We start from the raw sequence: 12541 nt of genomic DNA, 5'->3' as shown, positions 1-12541 counted from the left end.
ATAAATTCTTATTTTTGAAATAGAAGGGTATCACCTAAGAAATCTTTGAGTTTATGGTAATACGGAATCATTGAACGTTCAAACAGAAGAGGCTTAAAAATCATATGATTTAATATTATTTTACATGTGGTAAACTGAGGCACAGAAACATTAATGGTTTAAGGTGCATAGACACCAGAAAACTGAGATAAGAACTCACAATGCTCTTCATTCTATCCCACTGATGTTTGTAACATTGTTCTAGCCAAAACCAATATATTATATGCTCAAAAGCCCAGTAAGAATATTTAGTGGTTACTTGATCAGTAATGAAACCAATTCTAGAGGTTACGTCATTTCACACTAAACTAAGCTCTTTTTACTATACCACATCACCATGAGAAACAGTGCCTGGGCCCTGCCTTTTTTATGACTTGTCTTGCATTGCCAGTTGGCTGCTAATATAATTGAATAAGAAAAAAACAAACAAATGCTTTACCAGTGACTTCTCATTTCACAATAATTTTGGTGTCTCATTTCTTGCAATTTCTTACTAACCCTATTATTTATAAAAATGTCTAGGCCAGCGACTATAAATATGACATTCATTGTGAAAGTGAAGAGTAATCATGTTTCTCAATGGAAATATCCCATAACAGAGAGTAACTCCATATGGTGAATCTTGATATTTTATGATCTAGAAGACGGACATACAGAAAAGCTCACAAGAAGTGATATATTCTATTGTTTCCTTATGAAACAACAGGTCCTATGAAAACTTAGTTGATGTGAGATTGTTCAGCATAAATAATAGAAGGTAGAAAGAGCTTTCAACTACTTCATCAATAATTTTAAACTTAGCTTTCAAATAAGCCAGCAGATGACATAAGATTTTTTTTTTTTTTTTTTTTAATAAGACAAAAAGGCTTTGATTGGGGTTACACAAGAACTCTGTGGAGCTGAAACACCGGGAACACAGATATAGTAGCAGGACAGCAGCTACTAGCTGACCTTATCACTTCACATTTCTGGGCCTCTGATTTTCCACCTGTATAATGAGACAGGTGGCCTAAGTAATTGTTAAAGTTATGTCTCGCTCAGAATTCGTTTACATTTCTATCTAGCCGTCTCTCCTTGCTGACAAGGTACTGTGCTTGATAATCACTCAACAATTATTTATGAAGCCCTTAGTTGTGTTAGCACTTGCCCAGATGGCAGAATCCATGATCTGAATCTCTTCCTGTATGATCAAAGCCTCATTTTGCATTTTCCCAAAAAAGCAATTAAAAGATGTCAGCTGTATCATGCATTTTGTCTTCAGGTTATCTGGCCTTATTAAGAGGGCTTTATCCTTAACAAGCAGAAAATGTAATTTAGCATTGACAAACAGAATCTAGTGGATAGTGGTAAGGAAAACATCTGTTTTTCTGAGCTGAGCTCTTATCAACATATGGATTATGTTGCTTCATAAGCCTCATAAACATTTAGTAAACTGTTCCACTAAGTCGGAATCTCCCCTTGCTTATCTGCTTCTCTAATACTTTGGTAGAATGTTTGCCCTAAAAACTGGGTCCAAGCATTTTTAGCCCTCTTTTGACTTCAGTTTCTTGACCTTTGAAATGTGCTAATTGGAACAGTTCAGAGAACTGAATATACAACAAATGGATTATGCCTCTTCCTGTGCCAATGTTGGCAATAATAACTGTCACGGTATGCTCTCCCACCAAGCACACTGTCTGAGTCTGCCTTCCACTCTCAAGGCTCCTTTGTTTAAGTTTAATCCCCCGCAGGTCTTAAACCCACTTTTCCCAAGCCATCTTTGCCGGGACTTAAACATTGATAGGACATTTAAGCTTGATTAATTTAACATTTATCCATTCAATAAGTATTTATTGAGAGCCTATATTGTATCAGGCTTTGTGCTCTGAAATTGTGAACAAAACAGATCCTATTCTTATGGAGGTTAGAGTCTCCGGCTCCCTAAAAATGTTACCCAATAAATAAGACAAGTAATTATAGCGATTGTAAATGCTGTAAAAGAAACATGTATTTCTATCAAGGAGAATGGTAAGGCTACGTGCAAATTTAGATAAGGTCATCAAGGCAAGTCCTAGGAGATGGCATTTTTGCTGAGATTAGGAGAGGCAGAAAATGCCAGCCATACTGAGAGCCAACGGAACAGTAAACCAGGCAGAGACAAGAGCATGTGCAAAGGCTCTGAGGTGGAAAACAACTTATGATATTCTAGGTCAGAAAGCCGGTGGGACTGGAGCCCAGTGATCCTGGGGCATAGAAACAGAAGATAAGCTGCAATGGTCAGGGGCCTGGTCATGCAACTGATAGACCATGGTAAAGAGTTTGGACTTTATTGTATACTGTTTCCACACGGAAAAAAGTCACTGAAAAATTATTTTTCCAGCAAGTATTATGGTAGGATTTATAGTATAAAAGGGGTCATTGTCATGTGGAGAAGAGCTTGGGGGAGTGAGAAAGAGTGGAACAGAGAAAACTGTTAGGAATCCCTTTTAGTAATACAAGTGAGAAATGATTATATCTTGGACTATGGGGTGGCAGATTATTTGGCTAAAAGTCAGTGTACTTGAATTCTGAATTTAGTTCAAGGACATGAAGAGAGAATTTTGGAGGAATGGAAGAAAACATACAAGTCCAGCATATGAACTGTTTATATGTAGGACTAAAATAAGTGCCCTTTCTGAAGTAGGACCCTAGTCCTAATTCTTATTGTTGTTATTGTTAGCTGCCATTGAGTATCCACAATGGAATGAAATGCTGTCCAGTCCTGTGCCATCCCCATGGTCAGTTACAGGTCACACTATTGTGATCCACAGGGTTTTTACTCACTGATTTTCAGAAGAAGGTTGCTAGGCATTTCTTCCTAGTAATAATTATTATGTGTATGAAAATGGGGGGGGGCTTACATTCTTTAACTTGAGTTTTCTCATATGAACCAGACACTATTTGTTTTCCAATCACTACCCATTTCTTGCTTCCTACAATACCTAAAGTTTTCTTTGGGTTAACAATGTGCCCAGTTAAAAGTATATACTTTCCCAGCCTCTTTTGCAGTTAGCATTGGCCATGTGACACACACCTTTGATTAACGTGATGTGAGTAGATGCCTGTCAGGATTTTAGTGAAAGATTTTATTTTCTTGACATAGGCACTATGCCTTTCTTCTTCAGCCACTATTCCTCCTTATCTTGAAAGCTGATGCAATGGCTGGAGCTGCAGCAACCGTCAGTGACCAGGAAGAACATCATCTAAGGTCATCTTAAGATATCAGCCCTCTTAAGATGCTGAACTAACCTGCAATCCATCAGTGATCACTTATCTTCAGATATCTTATATGAAAATATAACCCCTTCTTTTTTTTCAGCTACAGTTACTGTTGAAGGCATTCCTGACTGATACATTTAATATGTAATTTATTGTTCAAACCAGGGCACTTAAGAAGGTGAAAGGGGGCACTACTAATAATTATGCTAGGATAATAGGCATAAATCAGTACTATTTCAGACACACTGTGTTGTATGGTCACCATAACTCTACGGTTATTTTGCAGATTAGATGAGCCTACACATCTAAAATGTTTAATATATTGCCTGAAATACAGTTAACACACAATATATGTTGTTAGTTTTAAAAATGGAACTGATAATCAGGGGAAACCATAAAATAGTCCATGACATACAAGAGACTTATTAAACTGGAAAAAAGTTGGGGAGAAGGGAGTAATCACCAAAGGTCGCTTTAACTGATAGTTTGTGAAGTAGGCCATCCTTGAGTTTCAGCATAGGAAGAGATTTATAAATCGAGAAAGTGATCTCTCTGTGCCTAGTGCTGCTAGGAGCCTGAAGGCCCTTTGTTATTTTCTTTGCTTATTGCCTTCCTACACTACCACTTTTTCTTCTATGAATCATATTTTCACCAAAATAGTTGCTCAGACTGGCTCTCTAGTGAGAACAGAAAACTAGTTAGATAGTTCAGGAGTTGACTCAGCCAAGTATGTAGCTCCACTGCAGGAAAGCAGGAATACATAATTCCCACTCACTCTCTTGCATGCAAACTTGCCTTCTCTAGAATGTGCCTGCTTATTTTCAAATGGCAAAAACCCAGAAAGTTAGTATAAAGCAGTATTTAAGATACCTTCAAGGGCATTAATGTGTGTATGAATTCCATGAGATAGCCAAATGGATCTAGAACTTTCCTAAGAGTATGATTAGGGTAAATTGCTGGCAACATCTGTTAGCTCTAGGCTTCACCATTAAGAAATGCCTACTTGTGGTTCTTTGTCACCTACCAATGTTCCCATCTGGTAAACAAGTTGAATTATTTTTAAAGTCAAAGAAGTATCAGTGATAATGTAAAATAAAAAGAATAACCTTCATTTCTTTGAAGGAAGATGTTACTCATGTGGTATAAGCATCCATACCCCATTCCTTTTTCCATGAATAAAACTTCCACAGAAAACAGAATTCTCCTACTAAATAGTTTAATACATGCTTTCTAGGCCAGTAAATCAGGCATAGCAGCTTTCCTGAAATGTCATTAAATATTGAAGTCAAAGATTATTACTTTTAGAAAGTTCTTGTTTTTTAAGCTTTCTTGAAAATCTTTATGTGTCTCTCCAACAGATACAACTGATTGGAGCTCTCTTGCTCAAATACTTAGATCTCCCATAAGGATAAAGAAATTTTAAAATAAATTTACTTACAGCTTCCAAATTTTAGTGGGCAGGCATGGGCATCCATAGGGAAGTCTTCCAAGTGCATTGGACACTCAGCTCTCACCGTCAGCCTTGTCAATTAAGAGAAATAAAGTAGACAAATGAGAGCCCCATAGATTAGATTCTTGCTGATAAATATGGTTGGGAGGTTTACTTATTATAGCAAATGTATTAAGAAAGCTGGATGACAGGCACAAACTGCAAATCTATGCAGAGCTGTTAATAATCAAATTATCTAAAAAGAATGATTTACAAGGATGACTGGCTTCTATCCATTTTTGTTTGTTTTGAGAATATAGGTGAAGCCAGATTTTGTGCAATCTGCAACATTCCTAATATTTTCCAAAAACAAGCATCACCACCTAGTCCACCTAAATATGACAAATCCTTTGAGAACAAAACTAGCCATAAGCAAATAAATACTTGTTTAAATACTAACTCATCCTTGGTTGAGAAGAAGGCGTGGATAGTCAGGAAGAGTAGTATATTTCCCCTTTCCTAAGTGCAGCTCACCCTATCTCCTTCCCTAAAATAGCATTTAAGAAAAAAAGAAAAAAGCATAGGTGCAGAGGAAACTATTGTAAAGCCTTATGAGATTGACCTTAATTTACAGTCTCCTTGAGAGTTTATATGTGGTCAGTTTTTTTTGTTTGTTTGTTTTATTTTTTCCCTTTAGGAATTCTCTCCTTCTTTTGTCACTATAGACCACCCATTTAGTTTTATTTACAAATTCACTGCCTAATTAAAGCCAGGACTCTGCTGTGCTTCTCTTTAGTCCATATAATCTGGGTATGCAAACTCAATAAAAAAAAAAAAAAAAAATTTTTTTTTTTTTGATGCCTTAAAAATGGTTGTTAAGAAAAGAATCCACTGAAATATAGTTCATCCCGTTTTGTGGAATTAAGAGGGGATTTATATCCATTTGCCTCATATAACTTGTAGCAGAGATATTTACTCAGATTATTAAGTAGCTCAGGAAATGTAGCAGAATGACTTTATAGCCATTAAAATCATTAACATCATTAAGCTAAAATCATTAAGTAAAATACTCATATTGCTTAAAACAAATATGAAATATGGAAGTTAACTATTAAACTTGCATTCTTAAGACACATCATTAAACAAAACGATGGTGCATTAGCAAAGGCACAGGGAAATTTGGAAATGGAAGACACAGGGCAGTTATTGATGAACTGAAGGGCACTGCGTATGTCAGAAACCACGAGTTAGTATTCAGGATATGTACTGAATTCAGGCTTAAAGACAAGTATGGGTTATTTAAACGGAAATAGTATTTTAAATTGCAAATATAAACATGTCCTACTTGGATAATTTGGCAAGGTTTCAACACATGTGTCTATAGGTTCCCTTTTTTTTTTTCTCTCTCTCTCTCTAATTTGAGGACTTTTTATTCTTTAATTCCAACTGTACTTGGACCAATCCTCTCTAGCTGGGTCCAATACGGAAAGTGGCTCTTCAAGTTTTGTTTTTTTTTTTTTTTTGGCAGGGCGCGGGGGCCAGATGCCTGTATATGCTACCTGTTGTGGCCACTAACTAAAGGCAAAATATTTATTCCTACGCTAAACGCAATCCACCACGTCGAGGCTTTTGCCTTCATTACCTTTTTATACCAAAGGAATAATTGGATGGCCTGAATTGCCAGACAGTGTCCAAATCTGAAAAGACATCGTTCTTAGAATACATCTGAGAAGGAAATTAACTGCTTCCCTCAAGGAGAAGTGGCAGACAAGTCTTAATTTCTCATAAATTAGGAATACCTTAAGTGACTTTTTTTCTTTAAAAACAGCTCAAAACTTTATTTATTCCGTGTTCCCTTCATTCAACCATAAAAGTAATCGAGCACTCTCACTCATAAGATTCTAAATTTTCTAGTAACCTCAAAAGGGAGGAAACATTTATAAAACATAAAAAAATCTGAGCGATCTTCAGTTTAAACAAAATTAAGACAATCTTTATTCTCTAGCTAATGATACCAAGGTAACTTCATATGCTTCAAAATGTACATTTTCCATTTGAGTCTTTTAAGCATTTTCTAGCTTTCTTTAATTTTGTTTTTTTTACTTTCCTTTTTATTACAAATACTTTCAGATATACAACGTTAGCTAGCTTCTAGAAATTTAATCTAGACCTTACTGGAATGTATGAATATGTGTGATTTACAATAGAATGAAGAAGTTCTTCATATTGAACTAGAGCGGCTGGAGAGATAAATTGTGCTACTGTATTACTTAATACATATTGCCAACATTTTTTCTAATCATTCCATTTAGCATTTAAATACTTGAATTATATTTAAGTATTCCCTCCCCATAGGAGAGTAAGTTTTTTAAAGTTTTAAAAAATAAAAAAAGCAAGAAAAACAGCAAAGTAAATCCCTGCCTTGGGCCATCAACTTGATGATTGCCTAGAAGTGGACAAGAAGGAAATACAAAAGTATTCCCAAATAGCAGCACGGCCATCTTACCTCATGGTATACAACAAGGTTCCATCCTCTGTGATCCGCAGGAGTTTGTTGGGCATGGTCATGTTATGGGCCACTGACTTCTTTCCATTGTGAAAAAAGGTGTCTGGAGTCCAGATTTTACTTGCCATTAGGTTATTCAACCGAAGAACTGTCATGGGTCCTTTAAATTTTAACCTTTCATCCTTCCAGCTTTGACGGAAAAATACATCTATAGTATATTCCTAAGTAAATTTGGAAAATGGCAAAGTTCATTGTGCCATATTTTGCAATGCAAATACCTTACATTGATACTGCATAATTTTTGCTACTTTGGAAGCAATTACGAATTAGGTGATGTTTTCAGAAGTGAACTTGTATACTGTATACATATTGATGTCAGAAGAATCGTTTGGCATGATGATTTTTTTTTTTTAATTTGAAAATGCTTGAAATATTTCAAAGTCAGAAAAATTCTGCCAATTATCTTCTCATATATGTGACAAGAAAACAACACCCCACCCTCTTTTTTTTTTTTTTTTAGAAGAGATAGAATATATTACAAATGAATGCCAAACTCATGTTAATCAATAACCAGTTGCCATTGTCAACTTCAACTCATGGCATGAGTTGCAGAGTAGAACTGTGTTCCACAGGGTTTTTCTTACTGTGAACTTTCAGAAACAGATTGCCAGACCTTTCTATCAAACTGCCTTTGGGAGGGATTGAACTGACAACCTTTTGGCTAATAGCCCAGTGTTTAACTGTTTGCACCACGCAGAGGTTATTATATTTATGAAAAATTTTAAATTAGATAATTGCAGCTGTAGAAATGAATTATAATGTTTTGGGGGCCCTTCCATGACCTCTGATAACCTCACAACCAAACTTAAGTCAACCATGGTTCTAACATGGTAAGAAAATGCCTTCTTCTTTTCAGCTAAGTAAAAAAAAATTTTTTTCACAGATAATGTGTATATTTTATACAAGGAAGAAGATTATGAAAATAAGAAATTCATTTCCACTGGCAATTTGGATCTTTTCCAAAAAAAAAAAACAAAAAACTAACAATACAATGTTCAGGTGTATGTGAGTGTGTGTTTGTGCGTGTATGTGTGTATAAGACACATGAGAAATGTGTGAAGCTCATCAACATTCACAGCCAAGAAATCTATTTATCTGAATAAACATAGCATTCCTTATGGCAATACCCGGGGACAAACATCTGCTAATCTGAAAACAAGCAATGAGACTTACCAGCTCCTAAAATTAAAAAGAGTAACATCCATCTTTCTTGCAGTATTTGCCACACTGATACTAAATTTGGAAACTAATGGTTTGAAATAAAGACTGCCATATTCTCTGCTAATCATACTGTGGTTCAAACTGGAAGAAAGACTAACTTGGTAACCTCATGCCGTGTTTTCTTAATCCTCTTAACTCTGAAGCATCAAGAAAGCAATGTATTTTAATCTTATACGTATCATCTTTGTTGTTGTTGTTGTTAGGTGCCATCGAGCTGATCCCAACTTATAGTTACTGCCCCTATACAGCTTCCTAATCTATAACCTTTACAGGAGCAGATTTCCAGGTCTTTCTCCCTGACAGGGGCTGTTGGGTTTGAACCACTGACCTTTCGATTAGCAGTCAAGTGCTTAAACACTGCTCCACCACCATTAAAAAAAAAAAAAAAACTATTAGGACATACCAAATAATGTCTGTGTGCATACCTTTCATGTGTGAATATCTCTTTCCTGGATTTTAAAGAAGATTGGGTAAAACCTAAGTGAAGGTTAATCCTTCTGACATACTTTGCCACTGCTGAGCACTTACTGATTAAGTAACAATTATCATTTCATGGCTTATAATGTGCCAGGCATAGTGCTAATTGCTGACTGAGATAGAAACAAGGACGTTTAACTTAATGCCAGTGTGTCTGTGGAGTAAAGAGAAGTGACCTTGTTTTATCGGCTCCATTTTAGTGTCTGGAAGTGTCAGATGGAAGGCACTGCAATACATAACAAGGGAATTTACCGACAAGAATTTGTTAAGCCTCCTCTAAATTCAGCAAAGGGAGAAGCTGTATAGGCTTGGGTGCTACAAGAAAACCTCATGGAGGAACGGGATGGACATAGGATGGTATTTTCCCTGAAGCAAGAAATAGAGAGAGGACCTGTGGATTACATCTGGAAGTAATGCAGAGTAGCAGCGCTTCACAGGAAAGCAGGGCAGACTGAGGAGGGAGAGCATAGGTAAGGGGACAGTGGAAGTCAAGAACTGGAGAGATAGATTTGGAGCTGGATATAGAGATTCCTTGAAGCATTGTCTAGTAAGTCTGGACTCAATCATTCTGGGAAGTCCTGGAAAGTAGCTTAAGCTATTTGAGCATTTCTTTCTTTCCCCCCACTCCAATAGTGTGGATAGGTCGACTCTGGGCTGGGCATGTCTTCCACTCTGGGATATGGACAAGTCTGATAGGTAGGGATATGATATATGATGATATTTCTACTACGATTTAGCCACTTAATTTCTAGTCTCAGTTCTCTTTGAACTAGTCAACAGTAGAGAGAATGACCACTTGTCGATCAAGGATCCAAGAAAGTCTAAGCTGACCTTGTTCCCATGAACCTAAGAAGGTTGAGCATTTGTTTTCTTGCTGCAAGGAGACTTTTGAAATTAAAATAAAATTTAAATATAAAATAAACTTTAAATAGATTTAATGTCACATTTTTAGCAAAATATAGCCCAAAGGCAATGATTCCAAACAACCATGTGAAACTTTCCAAAGTCCAGATGTTTACATGTTTATCATGTTTAAAGTGAACTCTATCTGTGTTAATGTCAGACAGTGAAATTACCAAATATATTGAAAACATTCTTCTTACAAATATACTCCTCAGACACACACAAACATACACACACACAACACTAAGCAAAACTGACTGGGTAAGCTTTTGTTTTTCATTTTCCCCGAGATAGAAGTAGAAATGAAATCTGAAATAAACTGCAGTTGATGATGATCAACCCCTGACTAATCAAGAGTATAAATATTTGGTCTTCTGTATTCTGAGAACTCTCTCCTGCATGATTGTCATGGTAACAGCAGACAGATACCAGTACCTACTTGTGTAACATGACCTTGGACTCATGGTCACAATTTATTAGACTGAGAACGAACATCTGGACCAAGATAGGCCAGAGAACCTTCTTCAGAAAGTTGGAACAAGAAAAAGGCAAGAAGTAGAGCCATAGCATACTGGTTATGAATGTAAGTTCTAAACCAACTAGCTAAAACTGCATCATCAGTCTGCCAGCTGAATGGCCTTAAGTTAGTTTCTTACCCTCTCCAAGCCACAATTTCCTAATATGTCACCCAGCTATTCTGAGAAGTAAATGAGTTAATACACATGGACAGCTTGCAAGGATGCCTGGCCCACAGAACGCTCTCAGTAGAAATTTTTACTATTTGTCTTATTTCTTTTTTTTTTTATCAACAGAAATTTATATTAGTCTTCTTATGTAGCTGAGAGTGAAGGAGTGTTATTTCCTTAGAAAGGTGGCAGAACAGAAAATCTGAGGAAGTGACAAGTTGGTAACAGCCAAGCCAAGCAAAAACAGAAGGCACAAAAGGGGCTCTACATTCACAGTGTGTGAGCAAAGAGGAAGCTCAGCTGAAGAATGTGTTCAAGTCTCAATGTTCCAGCCTCATCACTCATGTGAAAAGTCTCTTTGAGTTACCCTGCTCAGTAAAGTAGGTCCTGGGAGAATATAAGTCTTACTCTGAAGACCTACAAAAATATCCTTTACATTCTTAAATAAATATTGTGTTGAAGCGTTTCTGCTTGCACCATCTGTGTGTGCTTTGACTTAATCCACTTTATCCACCGTGGAAAACACAGTTCTATGATTGTGCTGGAAACCCTAGTGGTATAATGGGTAAATGCTATGGCTACTAACCAAAAAGTCAGCAGTTCGAATCCACCAGGGGCTCCTTGGAAACTCCATGGGACAGTTCTACTCTGTCCTATAGGGTTGCTATGAGTCAGAATCGACTCGATGGCACTGTTTTTTTTTTTTTTTAGTGATTGTGCTGCCTGGATATTTCTGTCAGAACCTGGTGCCCTGGGAATGTGCTATTTGATTGCAAATTAATGAATTTTAAAATAAAGTTAAGGAGTTGTCCTAATTTTGTTTTCTATTCCAGATGAAGTCAGATGCCTTGGGAGTTAGGGCGTCTCTAGGGTTGGATGGACTGGGTTCAAATCATTGCACTTAGTTAGTTAGGTCACGTTCCTTCTCTGGAAAATGTGCATAATATTAGTGTAAAAGATTTTGGCATGTGGATTAGAAGGAACATGATCTATAAAACCCTGAGCATGGTGATTGGCACATTGTAAGCATTCAATAATTTTAATGTTGTAATGGTTATAATTATTAATTAGATACATTAGTTCTCACTTAAAAAAAACTACAAAGATTTACTGTTTTGAAAAATAGCTTTGTCATTCTGTCTTCTACTTTGATTGCCTCTAAATCACCTTATTTGTAATTCTATGATGATGTGGTTTTAGATGATTAATCTTTGAGAACAGTGTAGTCAGGTATAATTTCCACTAGCCACTTAGAAAATCGGTTGTAGGCCTATGGCTTTTGGATCGATTGACATAAAAATTTAACCATTACCTGGTTAAGAAGTTTCAGGTAGTGGGGTGTATTGTTGACTTGAACTATTCTGCACTCTGTCCCCTCTTTCTATCTGATATTTGATCAAAGATCATGAATGAGTAAGTCACGATAACTATAGGGCTAATGGTGTATCAAAGTGCCCTGGTGGCGCAAACAGTTAAGTCAGCCACTGGTTGGTGATTTGGGCTCACTTAGTGTCTCCACAGGAGAATTACTTGGGGATCTGCTACCCTAAAGGTTAAGGCCAAGAAAACCCTATGGGCAGTTCTACTCTGTCACTGGGGTTATTTATGAGCCAAAATCAACTCTACAGCACCTAACAACAACAACAGCAATGGTATATCAAAAATCCTAGTGTCACCTTGATTCTAAGAAAACATTTGTTCCTTAAATCACAGTTAATCTAACTGGTAACTCAAAAGCATGCCAAATAATTTTTTTTAAGAGCAAAGTTTATGATTGTATGTAGCTTCATTTGAAACCGTCCCTTAACAACTCATATTGAGCATACACTTATTGTGAGGCACCGTGCCACGTGATCTTTTAATGTCCCATCTCTTGATGTTTTCATCGAAGAGAGAGGTGTCACAGTGTAAAACTCCTGGATGCTCTCCAGCCCCTCTTACTCTTCTGTCCCGAATAGAGGAGAGGATTAATGTAATCTAATG

General features: G+C 36.6%; 1 protein-coding gene across 1 annotated transcript in view; it reads right to left on the bottom strand.

The window, feature by feature from the left end:
• GABRA1 (gamma-aminobutyric acid type A receptor subunit alpha1) overlaps positions 1-12541 on the bottom strand; it is a 58608-nt gene that overhangs the window by 22445 nt on the left and 23622 nt on the right. Inside the window, exons 5-6 of the mRNA XM_049858820.1 lie at positions 7212-7432; positions 4715-4797 (exon numbers count right to left, since the gene is read on the bottom strand). Coding sequence (XP_049714777.1) covers positions 4715-4797; positions 7212-7432 — 304 coding nt within the window. The remainder of the gene's footprint in view (positions 1-4714; positions 4798-7211; positions 7433-12541) is intronic.

Source organism: Elephas maximus, chromosome 2, assembly GCF_024166365.1.
Source record: "Elephas maximus indicus isolate mEleMax1 chromosome 2, mEleMax1 primary haplotype, whole genome shotgun sequence".
In the NCBI taxonomy this organism is placed as follows: Eukaryota; Metazoa; Chordata; class Mammalia; order Proboscidea; family Elephantidae; genus Elephas; species Elephas maximus.
This window is presented reverse-complemented; position numbering and strand designations above follow the sequence as displayed.